At 42.2% G+C, this 27402-nt stretch overlaps 2 protein-coding genes and 1 long non-coding RNA gene across 10 annotated transcripts in view; 1 reads left to right on the top strand and 2 right to left on the bottom strand.

Annotated features, from left to right (window-relative positions):
- Positions 1-1434: 1434 nt before the first annotated feature.
- Positions 1435-3570, bottom strand: LOC133561114 (uncharacterized). The gene is made up of 3 exons (XR_009808580.1): positions 3427-3570; positions 1810-1880; positions 1435-1584 (listed from the first exon to the last, which is right to left on the bottom strand). It is a non-coding gene; the product is annotated as an uncharacterized LOC133561114 (long non-coding RNA).
- tmem19 (transmembrane protein 19) lies at positions 1806-23552 on the top strand. Of its 3 annotated transcripts, none has more exons than XM_061914348.1 (8): positions 1806-1960; positions 12372-12519; positions 19568-19681; positions 19746-19883; positions 19982-20058; positions 20126-20303; positions 22652-22861; positions 22929-23552. In XM_061914348.1, the coding sequence occupies exons 1-8, from the start codon at positions 1955-1957 to the stop codon at positions 23087-23089; spliced, it is 1032 nt and encodes a 343-aa protein (XP_061770332.1). In that variant the 5' UTR covers positions 1806-1954; the 3' UTR covers positions 23090-23552. The 3 variants fall into 3 exon arrangements, with proteins under 3 accessions (XP_061770332.1, XP_061770334.1, XP_061770333.1); XM_061914349.1 differs by lacking the exon at positions 1806-1960 and adding an exon at positions 8617-8786; XM_061914350.1 differs by lacking the exons at positions 1806-1960; positions 12372-12519 and adding an exon at positions 8597-8786.
- The window catches only part of rab3ip (RAB3A interacting protein (rabin3)), a 27746-nt gene continuing 23666 nt past the window's right edge, over positions 23323-27402 (bottom strand). For all 6 annotated transcript variants that reach the window (XM_061914341.1, XM_061914343.1, XM_061914347.1 and 3 more), the window contains 2 exons: positions 25545-25614; positions 23323-25460 (listed from right to left, as the gene is read on the bottom strand). In XM_061914341.1, coding sequence (XP_061770325.1) covers positions 25378-25460; positions 25545-25614 — 153 coding nt within the window. In that variant the 3' untranslated portion in view covers positions 23323-25377. The remainder of the gene's footprint in view (positions 25461-25544; positions 25615-27402) is intronic.

The following is a 27402-nucleotide window of genomic DNA, read 5'->3' as shown; positions in this document are numbered from 1 at the left end:
CCAACGTGACGGCCATCTTATCTTATGTCACATGCCAACGTGACGGCCATCTTGTCTTATGCCACATGCCAACGTGACGGCCATCTTATCTCATGCCACATGCCAACGTGACGGCCATCTTATCTTATGCCACATGCCAACGTGACGGCCATCTTATCTTATGCCACATGCCAACGTGACGGCCATCTTATCTGATGCCACATGCCAACGTGACGGCCATCTTATCTCATGCCACATGCCAACGTGACGGCCATCTTATCTTATGCCACATGCCAACGTGACGGCCATCTTATCTCATGCCACATGCCAACGTGACGGCCATCTTGTCTTATGCCACATGCCAACGTGACGGCCATCTTATCTTATGCCACATGCCAACGTGACAGCCATCTTATCCCATGCCACATGCCAACGTGACGGCCATCTTATCTCATGCCACATGCCAACGTGACGGCCATCTTATCTTATGTCACATGCCAACGTGACGGCCATCTTGTCTTATGCCACATGCCAACGTGACGGCCATCTTATCTCATGCCACATGCCAACGTGACGGCCATCTTATCTTATGCCACATGCCAACGTGACGGCCATCTTATCTCATGCCACATGCCAACGTGACGGCCATCTTATCTTATGCCACATGCCAACGTGACGGCCATCTTATCTCATGCCACATGCCAACGTGACGGCCATCTTATCTTATGCCACATGCCAACGTGACGGCCATCTTATCTCATGCCACATGCCAACGGGACGGCCATCTTATCTTATGCCACATGCCAACGTGACGGCCATCTTATCTCATGCCACATGCCAACGTGACGGCCATCTTATCTCATGCCACATGCCAACGTGACGGCCATCTTATCTTATGCCACATGCCAACGTGACGGCCATCTTATCTTATGCCACATGCCAACGTGACGGCCATCTTATCTTATGCCACATGCCAACGTGACGGCCATCTTATCTTATGCCACATGTCAACGTGACGGCCATCTTATCTTATGCCACATGCCAACGTGACGGCCATCTTATCTTATGCCACATGCCAACGTGACGGCCATCTTATCTTATGCCACATGCCAACGTGACGGCCATCTTAGCAGGGGCCACTTTCCCATTGAGGCCCTGCAATACCAAGTCAATATTGGTAATAAATCGCTTATTTCTTAACCGATTTTAACGTGGTTAACTTTACTAAAGGAAACACACGTGCTAATATACACAACATTATATTTATTTGTTAAAAACTAAATAATCTTACATATAAACAATTTTTACCAATATTTTAAATACTGGGCCGCACGGGTTTCAGGAGAATTTGTAAATTTTTGTTTTAATTTTGCACTAAAAAACAATAATGGAATCATTTACTTCACAATAATTCGTTTTAGTGCCAAAGATACTTTAAATTAAATTCAAGCTTGATTAAGAAAAAAAAAAAAGTGGGATGTTTTTTTGAAATGGACTTGGGAGGATGTAAAAACCCTGAATCTTCTTCCATGGGTGAAGTTTTCACCAAGGACTCCACATTTTTGTCCCGGACCAAAAGCAGCAGACCCTGCTTTGTTCCAACACCTGCTTAAAGAAACAGGACAAAAGCAACTAATGCCAGTAAATGGAAATGCAATGTTTTAATCATTTCATGTTGCAAGGATTGATAGTGAAATAAGTTTCTATTCCTGAAGTGCTAAACTCGGGCACCTCCTTGGCGCTCCTGGGGGAATTTGCCTAGACCCGCCCCTTAATTATCATCAATCATAACACATACAGACACAAAAAGGGCATGAAAACCACACTAACCTCAAACTGGAGCAGCAAAGACATTCTGTGCAGCCATTGAGGGCGTCTTTATTTATTCTGCAGACCTGAACCTGGAAAGACAAACGGAAGTTTTCTTTCTCTTTCCTCGAGAACAGCAAATACCAGATTTCCTACAACTACCAAGATGAAGGTGGGAGAAATATGCATTACTATGTTGATGTTTGGATTAGAATAGATGAGGGGTCGGCAACCCAAAACGCTGAAAGAGCCACATAGGAGCTAAAATACAAAAAACTAACCTGTCTGGAGCCGCAAAAAATGATACTGTAAGTTTTATAGTGAAGGCAACACATGACGTAAGTGTCTAAATTAGTTATAATAGCCTACTATCAAAATGACTCTGTGTCGCAGGCTGAAGCAAGTCTTTGTTGACGGAAATCTTGAAATGGTAAATATTTATTTTACACATTTTTACAACATTAGAAACCATTAGTAAATCCAAGGCTACTCAGAAGGTGAGATAACTCCTGGACATGAGTGGCTCAGAATGGCCAAAGGTATAGGTGTGCGTGTCCAAGTTCAAGGAATCGGCCGGCTGTCTTCTTTTAATAGAGTTATTACAATCTTTGGCAAGCTAGGTAATGTTTGCTGTGGTCTGGAACAACATGGCACACAAACAATTAACTGGAATGCAACCAATATTACATACAAATAATGTGACATGAGACCTGCAAAACTAAACTGTATACAAAGAAGATCAAAGTAAAGGATATCAAATGATCTCAAATATAGCTACAAATGAGGCATAATGATGTGATATGTACATACTGCTAGCCTAAATAGCATGTTAGCATTGATTATCTTGCAGTCAAGCAATGACCAAATATGCTTGATACGCACTCCACACAATTCAATAACACCAACAAAGCTCACCTTTGAGCATTCCCACACAGTATAAAAGATTTGGTGGACGAAATGAGACAAAGAATGGGTGGCATAAAATATGTCTTTCTCTGCCATCATTGAATAAAGTTATACATGTTAAAAAACTACGGTGAGTTCAAGGACCGTCAAAATTAGTAGGACAAAATAGTGCTCACCAGAGAATCATGTTTGATTTAAACAGTGGGATTTCTAATAATCAGGGAGGTTTGTGTCATGTTGTCCTCCAACATAAACCTAAAGAAAACACAAATGTTTTTTCCCCCATCTTTTTCTATTTTCATGCATGTTTGATAAAGCTCCAGGGAGCCACAAGGATGGTGCTAAAGAGCCGCATGTTGCAGACCCCCGGAATAGATCAAGGATGACTGAGGTGTGGCTCAGGGGTCATTTACAGCATGCAGCAGGGGTTTTACATGTAAAAATAAACATAAAATGGGGAACAAAAGCAATAATTGTCAGAGTTAGTTGGTGACGAACCCCAAGATGCAGAGATGGAGTGAGAAAACATGATTTGATTTAAATACTAAAACAAAAACAAACAAAGGGTACAAACAAAGAGTGCACGTGGGCGGATAACAAACAAAAAGGCTTAGCGTGGAAGCTAGCAGGTATCAAGCTGGAAACAGAAGTTGTACATGGAATATGAAAACAAACTTGGAAGCAGGGAACAAAAAACAGTAAGCTACAAACATCTAACAAAATAAAGCTTACCGCTACGCTGCAAAGATACGACACGACAAGAGGGACAAGAAGTGACATCGCCAATAATCCAGCGCTGACTGGAGGAACAAAGCAGGTAAAATAGGATTGGGCTGATTGACAACAGGTGTGGTCAGGTGCCAATTAGCTGCAGCTGATGGGAAAACAGCGCACTGGGGAAAAAACAGGAAACAGACAAAATAAGATTGCTGACAGGAAGTAAAAACAGGAAATACTAAACACACACAGAGGAAAAACTAAAACACAAACAAATTGTCAGTGGCAAGCCTGACAAAAATAGGTGTAAAGACATGGGAAAAACTTGAAATGTTGAACCTAAAAACCAGGGATGCACAGTAAAAAAAAATGTTCATGCTGTTACCAGTGCAGGTAAATTCTGGCTTCTCAAGCAATGACCTCATTTATAACTTTTGATTTTAATGTAAAGTTAACTGTAGTCACCTTTCTTTAGGGCAGCTTCTTGAGAAGCAGGCGTGTTTTTAAAGGCTTTCAGGTGGCTGATTAGGTTTGATGTGTTGAAGCGCGATAGTTTTTACTCCTCCTCACTGAATGTTTGCAGGACAAATTATACACAAAATGACTTCCTCTGAAACTGTCTCACACAAACCCGCAGGTGGCCATCTTTGGGAAGGAATGGGGCCGCAGGGAGGTTGAAGTTCATTTTAAAAGTCAACAAGTATGCAAATAATCAAATAATCCAACCGACACAAAATGTCAACAGACATGGTCACACATACAACAATATAACACAATTTGTGGATATTATTTTTTTTAAAACCGCTCTGCTGTGTGGCGAAAAAAGCGTCTTAATGTGTGTATTTATGTGTGTGTGTGTGAGCAATCATTTAACAGCGTAATGGCGATTACCCTCAAAAATTGTTGTACTCTATTCTTACATGTTTGGCAAACTTCCCTCTTCAATTTGGTATGAAATTAATATGCAGACTTAAAGCATTGCGATCGCAGATTAGGTGTAAAACAGCTGTGTACATACTTATACATATACATATATTGATAAAGTATGTACATATATATGCATAGGCTATATATACTGTATGTGTTACATATATATATACTGTATGTGTTACATATATATATACTGTATGTGTGATTATATCCATCCATCCATCCATCATCTTCCGCTTATCCGAGGTCGGGTCGCGGGGGCAGCAGCCTAAGCAGGGAAGCCCAGACTTCCCTATCTCCAGCCACTTCGTCTAGCTCTTCCCGGGGGATCCCGAGGCGTTCCCAGGCCAGCCGGGAGACATAGTCTTTCCAACGTGTCCTGGGTCTTCCCCGTGGCCTCCTACCAGCTGGACGTGCCCTAAACACATCCCTAGGGAGGCGTTCGGGTGGCATCCTGACCAGATGCCCGAACCACCTCATCTGGCTCCTCTCGATGTGGAGGAGCAGCGGCTTTACGTTGAGCTCCTCCCGGATGGCAGAGCTTCTCACCCTATCTCTAAGGGAGAGACCCGCCACCCGGCGGAGGAAACTCATTTCGGCCGCTGGTACCCGTGATCTTATCCTTTCGGTCATGACCCAAAGCTCATGACCATAGGTGAGGATGGGAACGTAGATCGACCGGTAAATTGAGAGCTTTGCCTTCCGGCTCAGCTCCTTCTTCACCACAACGGATCGATACAACGTCCGCATTACTGAAGACGCCGCACCGATCCGCCTGTCGATCTCACAATCCACTCTTCCCCCACTCGTGAACAAGACTCCTAGGTACTTGAACTCCTCCACTTGGGGCAGGGTCTCCTCCCCAACCCGGAGATGGCACTCCACCCTTTTCCGGGCGAGAACCATGGACTCGGACTTGGAGGTGCTGATTCTCATTCCGGTCGCTTCACACTCGGCTGCGAACCGATCCAGTGAGAGCTGAAGATCCCGGCCAGATGAAGCCATCAGGACCACATCATCTGCAAAAAGCAGAGACCTAATCCCGTGGCCACCAAACCGGAACCCCTCAACGCCTTGACTGCGCCTAGAAATTCTGTCCATAAAAGTTATGAACAAAATCGGTGACAAAGGACAGCCTTGGCGGAGTCCAACCTTCACTGGAAACGTGTCCGACTTACTGCCAGCAATGCGGACCAAGCTCTGACACTGATCATACAGGGAGCGGACTGCCACAATAAGACATTCCGATACCCCATACTCTCTGAGCACTCCCCACAGGACTTCCCGAGGGACACGGTCGAATGCCTTCTCCAAGTCCACAAAGCACATGTAGACTGGTTGGGCAAACTCCCATGCACCCTCAAGAACCCTGCCGAGAGTATAGAGCTGGTCCACAGTTCCACGACCAGGACGAAAACCACACTGTTCCTCCTGAATCCGAGGTTCGACTATCCGGCGAAGCCTCCTCTCCAGTACACCTGAATAAACCTTACCGGGAAGGCTGAGGAGTGTGATCCCACGATAGTTGGAACACACCCTCTGGTCCCCCTTCTTAAAGAGAGGGACCACCACCCCGGTCTGCCAATCCAGAGGTACCGCCCCCGATGTCCACGCGATGCTGCAGAGTCTTGTCAACCAAGACAGCCCCACAGCATCCAGAGCCTTAAGGAACTCCGGGCGGATCTCATCCACCCCCGGGGCCTTGCCGCCGAGGAGCTTTTTAACTACCTCAGCGACCTCAGCCCCAGAAATAGGAGAGTCCACTACAGATTCCCCAGGCACCGCTTCCTCAAAGAAAGACGTGTTGGTGGGATTGAGGAGGTCTTCGAAGTATTCCCTCCACCGATCCACAACATCCGCAGTCGAAGTCAGCAGAACACCATCCGCACCATACACGGTGTTGATAGTGCACTGCTTCCCCTTCCTGAGGCGCCGTATGGTGGTCCAGAATCGCTTCGAAGCCGTCCGGAAGTCGTTTTCCATGGCTTCCCCGAACTCTTCCCATGTCCGAGTTTTTGCCTCCGCGACCGCTAAAGCTGCACACCGCTTGGCCCGTCGGTACCCGTCCACTGCCTCCGGAGTCCTATGAGCCAAAAGAACCCGATAGGACTCCTTCTTCAGCTTGACGGCATCCCTCACTGCTGGTGTCCACCAACGGGTTCTGGGATTACCGCCACGACAGGCACCAACAACCTTGCGGCCACAGCTCCAATCAGCCGCCTCGACAATAGAGGTTCGGAACATGGTCCACTCGGACTCAATGTCCCGCACCTCCCTCGTGACATGTTCAAAGTTCTCCCGGAGGTGTGAATTGAAACTCTCTCTGACAGGAGACTCTGCCAGACGTTCCCAGCAGACCCTCACAATGCGCTTGGGCCTGCCAGGTCTGTCCGGCATCCTCCCCCACCATCGCAGCCAACTCACCACAAGGTGGTGATCGGTAAAAAGCTCCGCCCCTCTCTTCACCCGAGTGTCCAAAACATAAGGCCGCAAATCCGATGACACAACTACAAAGTCGATCATGGAACTGCGGCCTAGGGTGTCCTGGTGCCAAGTGCACATATGGACACCCTTATGTTTGAACATGGTGTTTGTTATCGACAAACTGTGACGAGCACAAAAGTCCAATAACAAAACACCACTCGGGTTTAGATCCGGGCGACCATTCTTCCCAATCACGCCTCTCCAGGTTTCACTGTCGTTGCCAACATGAGCGTTGAAGTCCCCCAGTAGGACAAGGGAATCACCCGGAGGAGCACTTTCCAGTACTCCCTCGAGTGTACCCAAAAAGGGTGGGTATTCTGAACTGCTGTTTGGTGCGTAAGCACAAACAACAGTCAGGACCCGTCCCCCCACCCGAAGGCGAAGGGAAGCTACCCTCTCGTCCACTGGGTTGAACTCAAACGTACAGGCTTTGAGCCGGGGGGCAACCAGAATTGCCACCCCAGCCCGTCGCCTCTCACTGCCGGCAACGCCAGAGTGGAAGAGGGTCCAGTCCCTCTCGAGAGAACTGGTTCCAGAGCCCTTGCTGTGCGTCGAGGTGAGTCCGACTATATCCAGCCGGAACTTCTCTACTTCGCGCACTAGCTCAGGCTCCTTCCCCCCCAGTGAGGTGACGTTCCACGTCCCAAGAGCTAGCTTCTGTAGCCGAGGATCGGACCGCCAAGTGCCCTGCCTTCGGCTGCCGCCCAGCTCACAATGCACCCGACCTCTATGGCCCCTCCTATGAGTGGTGAGCCCATTGGAGGGATGACCCACGTTGCCTCTTCGGGCTGTGCCCGGCCGGGCCCCATGGGAACAGGCCCGACCACCAGGCGCTCGCCATCGTGCCCCAACTCCGGGCCTGGCTCCAGAGCGGGGCCCCGGTGACCCACGTCCGGGCGAGGGAAATCTGGGTTCATTTCGTTGTAATTCCATAGAAGTCTTTGAGCTGCTCTTTGTCTGATCACTCACCTAGGACCTGTTTGTCTTGGGAGACCCTACCAGGGGGCATGAAAACCCCCAGACAACATAGCTCCTAGGATCATTGGGACACGCAAACTCCTCTACCACGGTAAGGTAGCAGCTCAGAGAGGAGTTTAAATTAAATTTAAATTATGATATGAAAAATATAATTACGAGATTAAAAAAAATCGAAATCATGAGATAAAAAGTCATAATTAATGAGACCAAAATATCGAAATCATGAGATAAAAAGTCATTATTTCGAAAAGTCAAAATGATGAGACAAGAAAGTCAAAACTATGAGGTAAGAAGTAATAATTAGGTGATAAAAAATACTTTCATAAAGAAAGTCATGATTATGAAACACAAAATTGAAATTAGGAGATTAAAAAATCACAATCACGAAATAAAAATTAAATCGAAATTATGAGATTAACAATATAATTAAGAGATTAAAAAATTGAAATTATGAGATAAAAAGTCATTATTTCAAAAAGTCTAAATTATGGCACAAGAAAGTCGAAACTATGAGGTAAAAAGTCATAATTATGTGATAAAAAAACTACTTTTTATTTCATAATAATTACTTTTTATTTGTATTATGTTTACCATTGTTTTTTTTGTTGTTTTTTTGTGGCGTAAACGGGCTTCCATATCTAAATGCATTATTTTAACACATAATGTTAATACATGAAAATGAGCGTGAATGTTGTCTATTTGTGTTGGCCCTGCGACCCCAAAAGGGACAAGCGGTAGTAAATGGGTGGATGGATGAAAACAGGAGCGGTCCCTTTAAATGTGTTACCGGAAACACGTCACACCACTTCCGGTTGTGTGCGCACTGCCGCTGGTGGTTGTCTTCCAGTGATGTTGCCTTTCAGCTTCTCAACTCTCTAAAACTATCAACTGCAACTATTTACCTGACTTATGTGCGACTTTAAAACTACCGCAGTCGCTAAAAAGTGTGGGAGATCACGTGACGATGAGCGCTGACGACATTGGTGAGTTTACGCGCCGTTTTTGTTTTTTGTCAAACTAGTCTTGACTCCATCCATCCATTTCCTACCGCTTATTCCCTTTCGGGGTCGCGGGGGCGCTGGCGCCTATCTCAGCTACAATCGGGCGGAAGGCGGGGTACACCCTGGACAAGTCGCCACCTCATCGCAGACTCATTTTTTAATATTCCAGTGCAAGTCTGCATGTCTCTACAAACATACACATACTGTACATATACATTCACTCTACATGCATACATATACACATACTGTACATATACATTCACTCTACATGCATACATATGCACATACTGTACATATACATTCACTCTACAAACATACATATACACATACTGTACATATACATTCACTTTACAAACATACACGTACTGTACATGTACATTCACTCTACAAACATACACATACTGTACATATACATTCACTCTACATGCATACATATACACATACTGTACATATACATTCACTCTACAAACATACATATACACATACTGTACATATACATTCACTTTACAAACATACACGTACTGTACATGTACATTCACTCTACAAACATACACATACTGTACATATACATTCACTCTACATGCATACATATACACATACTGTACATATACATTCACTCTACAAACATACACATACTGTACATATACATTCACTCTACAAACATACACATACTGTACATATACATTCACTGTACATGCATACATATACACATACTGTACATATACATTCACTCTACAAACATACATATACACATACTGTACATATACATTCACTCTACATGCATACATGTACACATACTGTACATATACATTCACTCTACAAACATACACATACTGTACATATACATTTACTCTACAAACATACACATACTGTACATATACATTTACTCTACAAACATACACATACTGTACATATACATTCACTCTACATGCATACATGTACACATACTGTACATTTACATTCACTCTACAAACATACACATACTGTACATATACATTCACTCTACATGCATACATGTACACATACTGTACATTTACATTCACTGTACAAACATACACATACTGTACAAATACATTCACCCTACAAACATACACATACTGTACATATACATTCACTCTACATGCATACATGTACACATACTGTACATATACATTCACTCTACATACACGTACTGTACATATACATTCACTCTACATGCATACATGTACACATACTGTACATATACATTTACTCTACAAACATACACATACTGTACATATACATTCACTCTACATGCATACATGTACACATACTGTACATTTACATTCACTGTACAAACATACACATACTGTACATATACATTCACTCTACATGCATACATGTACACATTCTGTACATTTACATTCACTGTACAAACATACACATACTGTACATATACATTCACTCTACAAACATACACATACTGTACATATACATTCACTCTAAAAAAATACATATACACATACTGTACATATACATTCACTCTACATGCATACATGTACACATACTGTAGATATACATTCACTGTACTTGCATAAATATACACATACTGTACATTTACATTCACTCTACAAACATACACATACTGTACATATAAAGTGAATTATATTTATATAGCGCTTTTCTCTAGTGACTCAAAGCGCTTTACATAGTGAAACCCAATATCTAAGTTACATTTAAAGCAGTGTGGGTGGCACTGGGAGCAGGTGGGTAAAGTGTCTTGCCCAAGGACACAACGGCAGTGACTAGGATGGCGGAAGCGGGTATCGAACCTGCAACCCTCAAGTTGCTGACACGGCCACTCTACCAACCGAGCTGTTTGTACATTCACTGTACAAATATACATATACACATACTGTACATATACATTCACTCTACAAACATACACATACTGTACATATACATTCACTCTACAAACATACACATACTGTACATATACATTCACTCTACAAACATACATAAACACATACTGTACATATACATACATACACTCATGCACATAATCACGTTTCATCAAACTTGAATTAACGTTGTTGCCCTAGACCAGTGGTTCTCAAATGGGGGCACACGTACCCCTGGGGGTACTTGAAGGTATGCCAAGGGGTACATGAGATTTTTTTTAAATATTCTAAAAATAGCAACAATTCAAAAATCCTTTATAAATATATTTATTGAATAATACTTCAACAAAATATGAATGTAAGTTCATAAAGTGTGAAAAAAAATGCAACAATGTAATATTCAGTGTTGACAGCTGGATTTTTGTGGACATGTTCCGTACATATTGATGTTAAAGATTTATTTTTTTGTGAAGAAATGTTTAGAAGTAAGTTGATGAATCCAGATGGATCTCTGTTACAATCCCCAAAGTTGATGATTACTTCTATGTGGAGAAATCTGCATTTATCATTCAATCACTTGTTTATTTTAACAAGTTTTAAGTTATTTGTATATGTTTTCATTCAAATAGTTGAAGAAAGACCACTACAAATGAGCAATATTTTGCACTGTTATACAATTTAATAAATCAGAAAGTGATGACATAGTGCTGTATTTTACTACTTTATCTCTTTTTTTCAAGCAAAAATGCTTTGCTGTGATTAGGGGGTACTTGAATTAAAAACATGTTGACAGGGGGTACATCACTGAAAAAAGGCTGAGAACCACTGCCCTAGGGTAAACTGTGTAAGACGTGTTATAGTAACAGTAGGCTTATTCTACTGTTACTATAACAATCTACAAGGTTAATATAGGTTGCTTCTCTTTCTTCCCCTCCATTTCCTGCATTGTTTTGTATCTCTAGTTATCATTATGTACATGTATTGTTGCATTTGAACGGCCGCATTGTTGACAATAGAAGTACATTATTGGAATTGAATTATCAATAGCGCTATTTCAATTGGTATTTGTATTTCTGTAGTGTAATAATGCTCATTGTCATTTCTATATTATTATTTATCTCACTAACTGCTTCTTTGCTACCACTTTTGGCATCATACTTGGACTTATCCTATGTGCTCTATTGTTGTTTTAGCATCATACTTGGACTTATCCTATGTGCTCTATTGTTGTTTTTGTCTCTCTGTCTAATCCCCCTCTTATCCCCACAATTCCCCCTCTGTCTTCCTTTTTTTCTCTTTCTATCCCCTCCTGCTCCGTTCCGGCTGCACCAAGTGATAATATAAATACTTTGAATAAAGTCAAATACAAATAAGGCAACAAGAGAAGTATCCTACACTTCTCTTTTGTAAAGTAAATGTGAAGAGCCGATATGGGCACCTACATCTACATCTACACCTACATCTCCCCCTACATCTACACCTACACCTACATCTACATCTACTATATAATTTGCCTGAGAAGCTGGACAGGACAACAACAACAACAACAAAAAGCCTGCATGAGTATTGTCAACAATAGAAGGAGTTAAGATCAACATTATGAAGAAATGTGTGCAAGGAGAATTCAAGTGGCTTGTGCAGCCCTTTGAGACACTGGTGATTTAGTGTAAGTAAAGATTGATTGAAGTGAAACATGTTGTGTCTGCAGCGCCTTTCCAGAGCAGAGTTTGCAATTGAGGCCAAGAGTGAGATGCAGAACAACCTGAAGATGATGGCAGACATGATCCTGCTCTGTGCCACCTTGGCCCTGTCCCTCTTCTTCTGGATGCTGTCCCTCACCATCAGCACCTACTCAGGTGAAGCTCTCTCCGCCGCGGTGTCTAATCTGTCAGGCAAGGATGGAGATCGGGTTCTCGTGCTCGGCCGTGGCTCCGCCCGGAACATTCCCTGATGTCCCTCAGGTTTTAAAAAGCAGACCCTCCTTAAATGTCAGGCGCTTGCTGCTGAATGCTCTTCATTTATGTTCCGTGCAGCCGGAGCACAAGGAGCCTTTCATGGCTGTCTGCTCACATGTAAAGAGTGGGAAGTGGAACACACCAGCCTCAGTTCAGGCGGAGAACTTGTCTGTCCACGCTGGTCGGGTTTATCAGAAACCTCGAGCACGACCATTCGCGACGCTATTGGCGCGTGACTAATACGGTGACATGGGCGCCAGTGTTGTTGTAACCCGATCATCCAGCTGTCGAGGCACCATTACACTCAGAATTAAACACACTGTCAATGTGTGTTATTTGCTCTAATAATTAGAAAGGAGAACATTCCAGGGGAAATTTTGATGGGCCTTCAATCGCTGGAAGCCACCGTACTTTTAAGATGGTGCCGAGTGTCTGAATCCAGGAGTTTTAGGTGTGACTGTTCAAAGTTAAAGTGGTAATGATTGTCACACACACACACACACTAGGTGTGGTGAAATTATTCTTTGCATTTGACCCATCCCCCTTGATCACCCCCTGGGAGGTGAGTGAGGGGAGCAGTGAGCAGCAGCGGTGATTTAACCCCCAATTCCAAGCCTTGATGCTGAGTGCCAAGCAGGGAGGTCATGGCTCCCATTTTTATAGTCTTTGGTATGACTCAGCCGGGGTTTGAACTCACAACACGGACACTCTAACCCAGGCCTGGGCAATTATTTTGACTAGGGGGGCCACATTTAGACAAACAAATGTGGCCGGGGGCTGGTATATGGTATTTTTAGGAACACTAATACAAGACCTCATAATAATGTCTGAATGCTAAAATGGTTATGACAGACCGCCTTAAATAACAGAATGAAATTTGACGGGTTTTTTTTACTGAATGAGACAGCCAGAATGTACATGAAAATAAAGCATGTGGGATTTACAGTAATAACTACGAACGATAAAACACTGAATATTGACAACATATGAATGTCCGACATATTTTACAATGGAGCGAAACACAACAAAAATGCAACAAACACAGCAAAATATGAACACGAAGGGTAAAAAACAACAACACCAACAATCTGATACATTTGATATATCACTAAGCTTTAGAACTTTGTTGTAAAAATCTCCTTCTGCGTCTGTCCCTGACACCCACATGTCAGGCTGACACTCTGGAAACACTCTGTGGAAACACTACCCACCCACACTGCTTGGTGCCTCGTCTGAGCTGCTGGGGCCTACATTACCATAGTAACTAATTAGATGACCATAGTAACTAATTAGATGACCATAGTAATTAATTAGATGACCATAGTAACTAATTAGATGACCATAGTAACTAATTAGATGACCACAGTAACTAATTAGATGACCATAGTAACTAATTAGATGACCATAGTAATTAATTAGATGACCATAGTAACTAATTAGATGACCATAGTAACTAATTAGATGACCACAGTAACTAATTAGATGACCATAGTAACTAATTAGATGACCATAGTAACTAATTGGATGACCATAGTAACTAATTAGATGACCATAGTAACTAATTAGATGACCATGGTAACTAATTGGATGACCATAGTAACTAATTAGATGACCATAGTAACTAATTAGATGACCATAATAACCAGTTAGATTACCAGAGTAACCAATTAGATGAGCATAGTAACTAATTAGATGACCATGGTAACTAATTGGATGACCATAGTAACTAGATGACCATAGTAACTAATTAGATGACCATAGTAACTAATTAGGTGAGCATAGTAACTAATTAGATGACCATAGTAATTAATTAGATGACCATAGTAACTAATTAGATGACCATAGTAACTAATTAGATGACCACAGTAACTAATTAGATGACCATAGTAACTAATTAGATGACCATAGTAATTAATTAGATGACCATAGTAACTAATTAGATGACCATAGTAACTAATTAGATGACCACAGTAACTAATTAGATGACCATAGTAACTAATTAGATGACCATAGTAACTAATTAGATGACCATGGTAACTAATTGGATGACCATAGTAACTAATTAGATGACCATAGTAACTAATTAGATGACCATAATAACCAGTTAGATTACCAGAGTAACCAATTAGATGAGCATAGTAACTAATTAGATGACCATAGTAACTAATTAGATGACCATGGTAACTAATTGGATGACCATAGTAACTAGATGACCATAGTAACTAATTAGATGACCATAGTAACTAATTAGATGAGCATAGTAACTAATTAGATGAGCATAGTAACTAATTAGATGACCATAGTAACTAATTACATGATCATAGTAACTAATTAGATTACCATAGTAACTAATTAGATGACCATAGTAACTAATTAGATGAGCATAGTAACTAATTAGATGACCATAGTAACTAATTAGATGGCCATAGTAACTAATTAGATGACCATAGTAACTAATTAGACGACCATGGTAACTAATTGGATGACCATAGTAACTAATTAGATGACCATAGTAACTAATTAGATGACCATAGTAACTAATTAGATGAGCATAGTAACTAATTAGATGACCATAGTAACTAATTAGATGAGCATAGTAACTAATTGGATGAGCATAGTAACTAATTAGATGACCATAGTAACTAATTAGATGACCATAGTAACTAATTAGATGAGCATAGTAACTAATTAGATGAGCATAGTAACTAATTAGATGAGCATAGTAACTAATTAGATGACCATAGTAACTAATTACATGATCATAGTAACTAATTAGATGACCATAGTAACTAATTAGATGACCATAGTAACTAATTAGATGAGCATAGTAACTAATTAGATGACCATAGTAACTAATTAGATGGCCATAGTAACTAATTAGATGACCATAGTAACTAATTAGACGACCATGGTAACTAATTGGATGACCATAGTAACTAATTAGATGACCATAGTAACTAATTAGATGACCATAGTAACTAATTAGATGAGCATAGTAACTAATTAGATGACCATAGTAACTAATTAGATGAGCATAGTAACTAATTGGATGAGCATAGTAACTAATTAGATGACCATATTAACTAATTAGATGACCATAGTAACTAATTAGATGACCATGGTAACTAATTGGATGACCATAGTAACTAATTAGATGACCATAGTAACTAATTAGATGACCAAAGTAACTAATTAGATGAGCATAGTAACTAATTAGATGAGCATAGTAACTAATTAGATGAGCATAGTAACTAATTAGATGACCATAGTAACTAATTAGATGGCCATAGTAACTAATTAGATGACCATAGTAACTAATTAGATGACCATGGTAACTAATTGGATGACCATAGTAACTAATTAGATGACCATAGTAACTAATTAGATGACCAAAGTAACTAATTAGATGAGCATAGTAACTAATTAGATGAGCATAGTAACTAATTAGATGACCATAGTAACTAATTAGATGGCCATAGTAACTAATTAGATGACCATAGTAACTAATTAGATGACCATGGTAACTAATTGGATGACCATAGTAACTAATTAGATGACCATAGTAACTAATTAGATGACCAAAGTAACTAATTAGATGAGCATAGTAACTAATTAGATGAGCATAGTAACTAATTAGATGAGCATAGTAACTAATTAGATGGCCATAGTAACTAATTAGATGACCATAGTAACTAATTAAATGACCATAGTAACTAGCATATCATGCAGATTTATATTAGTTTAAGACTTGCGGTCATTTGAAAACATCATTGCACATCATAATAGCAGCTACAGTTTTCATCTTAAAGCATACCTGCCAACCTTGAGACCTCCCGTTTCAGGAGGTGAGAGGTGGGGTGTGGGGGCGTGGTTAAGAGGGGAGGAGTATATTTACAGCTAGAAAAGTTCAGATTGGATTTTAACCTATTTAAAACTTGACATCAAACATATATATTTATTGTGAGAAATCATTAAGATGATCAGTGTTTCTACAAAGACAAATATCATTAATTAATAATAATAACAGAGTTAAAGGTAAATTGAGCAAATTGGCTATTTCTGGCAATTTATTTAAGTGTGTATCAAACTGGTAGCCCTTCGCATTAATCAGTACCCAAGAAGTAGCTCTTGGTTTCAAAAATGTTGGTGACCCCTGCCGTAGATGTTATTGTCACATATGCATGTACAGTAGATGGCAGTATTGTCCTGTTTAAGAGTGTCACAACATTGCTGTTTACGGCAGACGAACTGCTTTACGGTAGAGGAAAACGTGACTGCTGTTGTTGTGTGTTGTTACTGTGCTGGGAGGACGCTGATGAAACTGCCTAACAATAAACCCACATAAGAAACCAAGAACTGGCCCTCGATCATTCTACAGTTATAGCGTCATTGGGCAGGCTTGCTGTTTATATTGTGGGAAAGCATACGTGAAAACAGGCTGTCAACACTTAGCTCAGGTCCGCATGGAGCTGGAGGGGGCGTGGCCTCCAGCTCCACCTGAATTTTGGGAGATTTTCGGGAGAAAATTTGTCCCGGGAGGTTTTAGGGAGAGGCGCTGAATATCGGGAGTCTCCCGGAAAATCCGGGAAGGTTGGCAAGTATGTCTTAAAGATCTAAAAAAATTATTTGGTAATGTCCGGCGGGCCAGGTTAAAACACTTAACGGTGCGCATGTGGCCCCCGGGCCTTCATTTGCCCAAGTTTGCTCTAACCACTGAGTAGCTAGAAATAGAGCTACACAGCTCCATGATAATGCTAACATTTAGCATGTGTGCAAACGTTAGCATGTTTCACATACCGAGTTACACAACTCAAAAGGTGTATGGCTGCGAAAATAGTGGGAAAAAAAGTGTAAAATTAGATGAAAAACTTAACATGCTTTGTTGACGCACGCGAGGAGCTGTTTGAGCTCTCCTTGCACTCAGCCCTATGGGGAGCGCGGCCGGACATTCCCGTGGAAACCACGGAAAAAGCGCCGGTACAAAGACACAAAGATGAGGGAGCGTTTTTCTTATATTAGGAACAACTTCCCTTGTGGATCAACAAAGTTTGTCCAAGTATAATGCTTAAGTTAGCTTGCCAGCATGCTAACTGTTAACAAATTATATGAAATGTAAACGCCTGCAAAACTGGCTCAAAAAGTTAACTTGTGTCACATAGCAAGTTATATAAATGACTCCAAGGGAGCGTTTTTTCAACCTGTTTTTAGCCGAGGCACATTTTGTGCATTACAAAAATGCAGCGGCACACCAGAGGCAGAAATCATTCAACAAATAAACTCAGTTGACAGTAAAAAGTCGTTCTCGCAATTGTTGGATATGACTTTAAAGCATAAACAAGCATGCATGACTATAGCTCTTGTCTCAAAGCAGGTGTACTGTCACCACCTGTCACATCACACCCGGACTTATTTGGACTTTTTTGCTGTTTTTCTGTGTGTAGTGTTTTACTTCTTGTTCTGTGCTTTTATTTTGTTGGTATTTTCCTGTTGCAGTGTCATGTCTTCCTTAAATGCTATTCCCCGTATCGGCTTTGTTTTAGCAATCAAGACCTGTATTTAAGTTGTTTTTATACTTCTTTGTGGGGACATTGTTTATTGTCATGTCATGTTCGGATGTACATTGTATTTGCTGTACAGTAAGTCTTTGCTGTTGTCCAGCATTCTGTTTTTGTTTACTTAGTTGCCAGTTCGGTTTTAGATTTATTCTGCATAGCCTTCCCCAAGCTTCAATGCCTTTTCTTGGAGGAAATCACCTTTTGTTTATTTTGGGTTTCAACTTTAGATACCTTTTTACCTGCATGCTGCCCCCTGCTGTGGTCTGCATATTGGGGTCACGACAAACCATCATCGTCTCACACGACGTGTTCCCGACATCTACAAAGCAATTAGCTCTCGGCTGCCACCACCTGATATGGAAGAGTATTACACGGTTACTCTGCAGAGCTCTAGACAGCACCAACACTCAACAACGGCACATTATTTGCAGACTATAATTACTGCTTTGAAAAAAATATTTTTAACACAAATGGGTGAAATCACATCATCTCCCACGGCACACCAGACTGTATTTCACAGCACACTAGTGTGCCACGGCACAGTGGTTGATAAAAACACTGCTCTAAGGTGTATGGCTGGGGAAATAGAGTAAAATGTGTAAATATTTTTTAAATGTATTGTTAGCATGCTAAAACCTACTCAGTTGTCTAGTGGTTAGAGTGTCCGCCCTCAGATGGGTAGGTTGTGAGTTCAAACCCCGGCCGAGTCATACCAAAGACTATAAAAATGGGAGCCATTGCCTCCCTGCTTGGCACTCAGCATCAAGGCTTGGAATTGGGGGTTAAATCACCATAAATGATTCCTGGGGGCGGCCCCGCTGCTGCTCACTGCTCCTCTCACCTGATCAAGAGTAAAGGGTCAAATGCAGAGAATAATTTCCCCACACCTAGTGTGTGTGTGACAATCATTGCTACTTTAACAAGTGTCACATAACAAGGTAAAGCTTGCACTTTAATGGTAGCATGCTAATGTTAACATGCTAACAGTTATCTTCTTTCACCTACCAAGTTACTGCAAGTTGTATTTCTGCCGAATCAAAAAAAAAAAGTGTAAAATGTACTTTTTTCAGAACAGGTTAGAAAGGATCCTTCAGGTTGCATGGAGATAGCCGAAAAACATCTGAATAAAAATAGATTCTCATAATGAATACCCATCCATCCATCCATCTTCTTCCGCTTATCTGAGGTCGGGTTGCGGGGGCAGCAGCCTAAGCAGGCTTCCCTCTCTCCAGCCACTTGGTCTAGGCCAGCCGGGAGACATAGTCTAAAAAATATATACAGTATATATTATTTTAAATCAATGTTTTAACACTAACAATCGATTTGAAATTGGGTCAATTTTTTTTGGGGGCACCCCTAATGGTAACTGTGTGTGTGCGTGTGTCTCTGTGCAGGGACGCTGCAGCCGGTGTCGCCATGGCGATGGTTGACCTCCATCCTGGTCCCCCTGGTGCTGACCATCCGAGCCCTGAATAGACGCAGCCTGGACCGCTCGGGGGCTCTGGGAGGTGCGTGTTTAAAAAGTCCCGCAGCGTCTCCTGTGGTCACCTGACGTCTTCTGTGTGTCGGCAGCCATGTTGGTGGGCTTTGTGTTGACCATGGCCAACTTCAGCTTCTTCTCCTCGCTGCTGGTTTTCTTCGTCACCTCCTCCAAACTGACGCGCTGGAGGGGAGCACAGAAGAAGAAAATAGACGCAGAGTACAAAGAAGGTGCCGGCGCTCACGTGTGTGTGTGTGTGTGTGTGTGTGTGTGTGTGTGTGTGTGTGTGTGTGTGTGCGTGCAAGTCTTACATGGTGTGTCACCTCAGGGGGGCAGAGGAACTGGGTCCAGGTCTTCTGCAACGGCGGCGTCCCCACGGAACTGGCGCTGCTCTACATGATCGAGGTGAGTGGCGTGGAAAAGTTCTTTGTGCGCCCTTCCGCGGTGTGGTCATGTGGCTGCTTCCTTGCAGGTGGGTCCAGGTGAGATCCCCATCGACTTCGGCCGGCAGTACACGGCCTCCTGGATGTGCTTGTCTCTGCTGGGGGCCCTGGCCTGCAGCGCGGGGGACACCTGGGCCTCGGAGCTGGGGCCCGTCCTCAGCCAATCGCAGCCCAGACTCATCACCACCTGGCAGGAGGTCCCAGCAGGTGAGACTTGAACCCACCTGTCCGCTTCTGCTCTCCAGGAAAAGGCAGGATTTGTTTATGCAGGATAATTTGAGCCTCAAGTACAGAAATTAAGTACTAAAAAGCAAGATTTGTTTATCAAGGACAGTTTGAGAATGAAGTTCAGATGTAAGTCTCTACAAAGCAGCATTCTTTTTATCCAGGATCATTTGTGCATTAAGTGTAAATATGCAGTACTACAAAGCATGACTTGTTTATGCAGGATAGTTTGAACATGAAGTACATGCAGCAGGATTTGTGTTGATGAAAAATAGTCTTGAACATTAAGTACAGAATTAGATTAGATTAGATAGTACTTTATTTATTTCGTCAGGAGAGTTCCTTCGGGAAAATTACAATTTTCAGCACAATCCCATTCAAGATCAGACAAACATTACAGGGAGACAGAACAGGATCGCTGACGGGTCTGCCGGCTTCCAGCGCCCCTTACAAAAAAGATGAGATACAGGTAAACGGGGGGGGGGGGGGGGGTACAAAAAAAATAGAAGATTAAAATAAAATAAAAATAAAAATCGGTCTTAGCCTAGGCCCTGGAGTGGGGGTGCAGACTGAGGCCAAGGGAAAAAAACAAAAAAACACAACAACTCATAGCCATAGTACACATCCCTCTTCCATGTGTGTAAGAGGGAAACATCAAACATCAAAGACCACAGAGGACAGTAAAGACATTAAAGCAGCAGATACAAGCAGACACTTCTCTACATACAGCTATGAATAAAAAGTAAAAGAAACATATCCACTGTGGTGGCCTCTGCGGTGTTCCACGCCATTGTCTGCTGGGGTGGAGGGAGCATGGCCAGAGACAGGAGCAGACCCAACAAGGCAACCAAGACAGCCGACTCCACTCTCGGCCAGTGTCCAGTCCGCATGGATGAGCGAGGATATGTCCAAGGTGACTGAGGTGTCCGACACCTGCTCACCCAGTCAAGACACCACGAAGCCTCTCCGTCGCAGCGCTCAGTGCTAGCTCCGCAGTCCTGTCCCCTCATCCGCATCTCCTCCAGTACATCCAAACAGACTCTGGTGTAGCAGAGACCCAGCAGCTGGTCTCCATGGCCAAAAGGCTCCCGGGAGGCAGATCCAGAAGTCCACAAAAAAAGCACCACAGAGGTCACGAAAGTGGCACCCCTTGTCACACAGTCCCAAAGGGTCCCGGACCAAAAGGCAAAAAAATATAATAAGACATGAAAACAAGAGGGAAACACAAAAGGATGATGCAAGAGCACAGAGCTCCTGCCTACAGCAGCCACTACAGCAGCGCCATCTTGGGGAAAAAAAATTTTAAAAAAATGCAGTAGTATGAAGCAGGATTTGTTTATGCAGGATAGTTTGAACATCAAGTACACATATGCAGTACTACTAGCAGGATGTGTGTTTATCCAGGATAGTTTGAACATCAAGTACAGAAATGAAATACTAATAAGCAAGATTTTTTAATCGAGGACAGTTTGAGAATGAAGTACAGACATAAGTCTCTACTTTGCAGAAATGCTTTATCCAGGATCATTTGAGCATAAAGTACAGAAATGAATTACTCAAAGGCAAGATTTGTTTATCAAGGACAGTTTGAGAATGAAGTTCAGATGTAAGGCTTTACAAAGGAAACATTTTTTTACCCCGGATCATTTGTGCATTAAGTGTAGATATGCGGTACTACAAACCATGACTTGTTGATCCAGGGTTGTTTGAACATGAAGTACATGCATGCAGTATTACTAGCAGGATTTGTGTTGATCAAGAATAGTTTTGAGCATTAAGTACAGAAATGCTGTATTATGAAGCAAGATTTGTTTATGCAGGATAGTTTGAACATAAAGCACAGATAGAGGGCTCTACAAAGCAACATTTTTGGATCCAGGATCATTTGTGTGTAAAGTACAGGTATGCAGTACTACAAAGAATGAGTGTTTTCTCTCAGTGGCCTAGTGGTTAGAGTGTCCGCCCTGAGATGGGTAGGTTGTGAGTTCAAACCCCGGCCGAGTCATACCAAAGACTACAAAAATGGGAGCCATTACCTCCCTGCTTGGAACTCAGCATCAAGGCTTGGAATTGGGGGTTAAATCACCATATATGATTCCCGGGTGCAACCCCGCCCCCGCTGCTGCTCACTGCTCCCCTTACCAGACAAATTTCACCACACCTAGTGTGTGTGTGTGTGACAATCATTGGTACTTTAACTTTATCCAGGATAGTTTCAACATGAAGTATATGCACGGCAGGATTTGTGTTGATGAAGAATAGTCCTGAGCATTGAGTACAGAAATGCATTGAACCCACCTGGGTTCCTCACATCCGCTTCTGCTCCCCAGGAACCAACGGAGGGGTCACTCACGTCGGATTGGTAGCGAGCTTCCTGGGTGGGACGGCTGTGGGCGTGGCTTACTTTGCAGCCCAGCTGCTGTTCGTCAGCGACCTTCACCTGGCCGACCCACAGTGGCCGCTGGTGGTTTACGGCGGCATGGCGGGTTTTCTGGGCTCCGTCCTGGACTCTTTCCTGGGGGCCAAGATGCAGTACTCCGGTACGACACACCTTGGTGCTTCAAACAAGCAATCATGCTCTCACGCTCACTTGCTGTCTTTGCTCAGGTTACGACTCCAACATCGGGAAGGTGGTGAGTTACCAGTCCACCAGCACGCAGTGGATAAGTGGAAAACCCATCCTGGACAACAACGCCGTCAACCTGTTCTCCTCAGTCATCATCGCACTCATCTTGCCAGGCTTGGCCATGGGGCTGTGGCCACGCTAGCAGCTTTTGTTTGGAGAAGCAGACTTATGTGAAAATACAGCGTGTTCTTACTCCAAGTCATCCTTAGATGGCGCTGGAGAAGCTTCTCTTCGTTGCAAAAGTTGTGGACATTTTTTCTATAGAATAATACAAAAAAAGATGTATCACATATAACAATTACTTTATTGTTATTCATATCCATAATAACAGTAATTGGATTATACTGACTAGAAAAAAAGACTCCAATGAGCAAGTTGACTTTGCCAATGTAATGCTGTTTTTTTTTCTTATTTATTTAATTCTTCGTGAGAGAAAAAGGCACTAAAACAAAGTGGGAGAGTGACATTGCCTTCATAGAAAGTACACACACACACACAATCAACTAAAAGAGGATGAACAACCTGCAAATATTCTTGGGCGCTGATTGTTTTGTGAGAGATTTACTATGTTTTCCTTCTTAATAAATAAATGAACAGCAAAGCCATCAATGTGATTATCTTTGCAAAAATGACAAAGTGAAACTAAAGCTTATTAAACATACTTTCATTGTGCACAGCTGCAAAGTCCTACTTACATTTGCTAGGAAAATAATAGTTTGTAAACAAACATTGCCACTGTTGGAGGGAGACTTCCAAACCAGGAAATATATCTTCTTATTTGGAAGCTTGAATATGTTGCTTGGTGGTACCTCGCTTGTCATGCACACCCGTTTCAGCATGAATCTGTTTGAGTGTCATTCAGTTTCAGCATGAATCTGTTTTAGTGTCATTCAGTTTCAGCATGATTTGGTTTTCAAATGACTACATTTCAGCATGATTCGGTTTTAGTTTGTTTACATTTGAGAGTGATTCGGTTTCAGCATAATTTGGTTTTCGAATCACTCCATTTCAGTGTGATTCGGTTTCAGTCTGACCCGATCAGGTTTTAGTGTGATTCAGTTTGAGCATGATTTGGTTTTCACATGATTACGTTTCAGCGAGATCCGGTTTTAGTACGATTTGATATCAGTATGACTTGTTTTCAGCATGAATTCGTTTTAGCGTCATTCGGTATCAGCATGAATCAATTTTAGAGTCTTTTGGTTTCAGCGTGAATCAGTTTTAGTATCATTCGGTTTCAACGTGATTCAGTTTTAGTGTCATTCGGTTTCAGCGTGATTCGGTTCTAGTGTCATTCGGTTTCAACATGAATCGGTTTTACTATCATTCGGTTTTAGTATCATTCGGTTTTAGTGTTATTCGGTTTCAGCTTGATTTGGATTTAGTGTCATTCGGTTTCAGTATGAATCAGTTTTAACATGAATCGTTTTTAATGTCATACGGTTTCAGCGAGATCCGGTTTTAGTAGGATTTGATATCAGTATGACTTGTTTTCAGCATGAATTCGTATTAGCGTCATTCGGTTTCAGCATGAATCAGTTTTAGTGTCATTCGGTTTCAGCGTGATTCAGTTTTAGTGTCATTCAGTTTCAGCGTGATTCAGTTTTAGTGTCATTCAGTTTCAGCGTGATTCGGTTCTAGTGTCATTCGGTTTCAACATGAATCGGTTTTACTATCATTCGGTTTTAGTATCATTTGGTTTTAGTGTTATTCGGTTTTAGCTTGATTTGGATTTAGTGTCATTCGGTTTCAGTATGAATCAGTTTTAGCATGAATCGGTTTTAGTGTCATACGGTTTCAGCGAGATCCGGTTTTAGTAGGATTTGATATCAGTATGACTTGTTTTCAGCATGAATTCGTATTAGCGTCATTCGGTTTCAGCATGAATCAGTTTTAGTATCATTTGGTTTCAACCTGATTCGGTTTCAGCGTGATTCAGTTTTAGTGTCATTCAGTTTCAGCGTGATTCGGTTCTAGTGTCATTCGGTTTCAACATGAATCGGTTTTAGTATCATTCGGTTTTAATGTTATTCGGTTTCAGCTTGATTTGGATTTAGTGTCATTCGGTTTCAGTATGAATCAGTTTTAGCATGAATCGGTTTTATTATCATACGGTTTCAGCGTGATTCGGTTTTAGTGTCATTCAGTTTCAGCGTGATTCGGTTTTTGGCTGTGTGGAACACATGCATGATTAATTAAGGAAAAATTGCTTTGGTTTTCTTACGATTTCGGTTTTAACGGAACTATTTACTAAGAAAAAGTGAGGTACCACCGAGTTTGGGTTGGTTTTTGTTAGGTTTGCAGGAGATAAAAGTGTCCCCAGCCTAAGGTCGCTGAGCTTTCATTCTGGAGTGTTTGAACAAAGGTCAAAGGCTACAAGCCCATCCTGTTGCGCTCCGCAGCGGAGGAGGCGTGGCTTCCTGACGTGAGTCACAGTTGGTCTTTGTAGAAGCCCAGCTTGGCCAAGGACATCTCCCTGCGGAGCTGCATCACCTCCCAGAACATCTGCTCGGCTGAACAAACATCTGCACTGTCATCTCACTGACGGCTCCAATATGTCCATCTTAAACATGTTTAGATGTTCCACATATATTTACCGTCCTGCTGCTTGACCAGTCCCTGGTGGATGTAACGGATGTAGGTGAAGAAATTACACACTGCCGTGATCTGAGGACGCACAATCACAATACTCCACTTTTAAAAGATGGGCTGCTTGCTCAGTGGCTGCTCTCATTCTACAATCCCTCCCTCTTCCTGCTGCAAGCATGGAAGCCCTGTCCCAAGAATACAGATACACAACAACACTGTATTCACCTGAAAATATTGAAAAAGAGTGGTGTTGTATTTCGTAAAATCCCTGAATTCCTTGCAATAGCTTGTTGAGAAATGTTGTTCTTAACCCTTATGTGGTCTGTGGGACCCCTTTTCGTTTTTTATTAAAAGAAAAATGATACATTTATAAGGCCTACTGAAATGAGATGTTCTTATTTAAACGGGGATAGCAGCTCCATTCTATGTGTCATACTTCATCATTTCCCCATATTGCCATATTTTTGCTGAAAGGATTTAGTAGAGAACATCCATGACTTTTGGTGGCTAATAAAACAGCCTTGCCTGTACCGGAAGTAGCAGACGATGTGCGCGTGACGTCACGGGTTGTGGAGCTCCTCACATCTCAACATTGTTTACAATCATGGCCACCAGCAGCCAGAGCGATTCGGTCCGAGAAAGCAACGATTTCCCCATTAATTTGAGCGAGGATGAAAGATTCGTGGATGAGGAAAGTGAAAGTGAAGGACTAGAAGAAAAAAAAAGGTGAGAACAGTGTGAGCGATTCAGATGTTATCAGACACATTTACTGGGATAATTTTGGAAAATCTCTTGTCTGCCTATTGTGTTACTAGAGTTTTAGTGAGATTATATGGTACCTGAAAGTCGGAGGGGTGTGGCCACGGGTGTGGTTACCACCAGTGTCTCCGGTAGGAGGAGGTAATAGTCCGCAGTTGCAAGAGGACGCAAGCTACGCTTATGTCTACAGTAAGAGCTGACTTATTACCACCATTTTCTCACCGAAAACTGCCGGTTGACATGTGGTCGGGAACCGTGTTTGCTTGACCTCTCTGTTCCATAGTAAAGCTTCACCTTCGGGAATGTAAACAAGGAAATACCGGCTGTGTTTGTGTTGCTAAAGGCAGCTGCAATACACCGCTTCCCACATACATCTTTCTTCTTTGACGTCTCCATCATTAATTGAACAAATTGCAAAAGATTCAGCAACACAGATGTCCAGAATACTGTGTGATTGTGCGATTAAAGCAGACGACAACATAGCTTTGCTCGGGCAGGAATAAATTGTCTGCTACAATCTGTGACGTCACGCGCACGTGTCATCACACGCGTCATCATACCGCGACATCATACGTGTCATCATACCGCGACATCACACGCGTCATCATACCGCAATGTTTTCAACAGGATACTTTGCGGGAAATTTAAAATTGCAATTTAGTAAGCTAAAGCGGCCGTATTGGCATGTGTTGCAATGTTAATATTTCATCATTGATATATAAACTATCAGACTGCGTGGTCGCTAGTAGTGGCTTTCAGTAGGACTTTAATTAATTAAGGACGGCGTGGTGATGTTGGAAGAGTGGCCAGCAACCTGAGGTTTCCTGGTTCAATCCCCACCTTCTACCAACCTCGTCACGTCCGTTGTGTCCTTGAGCAAGACACTTCACCCTTGCTCCTGATGGGTCGTGGTTAGGGCCTTGCATGGCAGCTCCCTCCATCAGTGTGTGAATGAGTGCTTTGAGTAATTTGAAGGTAGAAAAGCGCCATACCAGTACAACCCATTTACCAATTATTTAATTTTCCAAACTGAGACTCACTGACTTTGGCTCATTTTCTGTGAAGAACATACCATATTTTTCGGACTATAAGTCTAATTTTTTTTCA

This window comes from Nerophis ophidion, linkage group LG10 (genome assembly GCF_033978795.1).
Source record: "Nerophis ophidion isolate RoL-2023_Sa linkage group LG10, RoL_Noph_v1.0, whole genome shotgun sequence".
NCBI lineage: Eukaryota > Metazoa > Chordata > Actinopteri > Syngnathiformes > Syngnathidae > Nerophis > Nerophis ophidion.
This window is presented reverse-complemented; position numbering and strand designations above follow the sequence as displayed.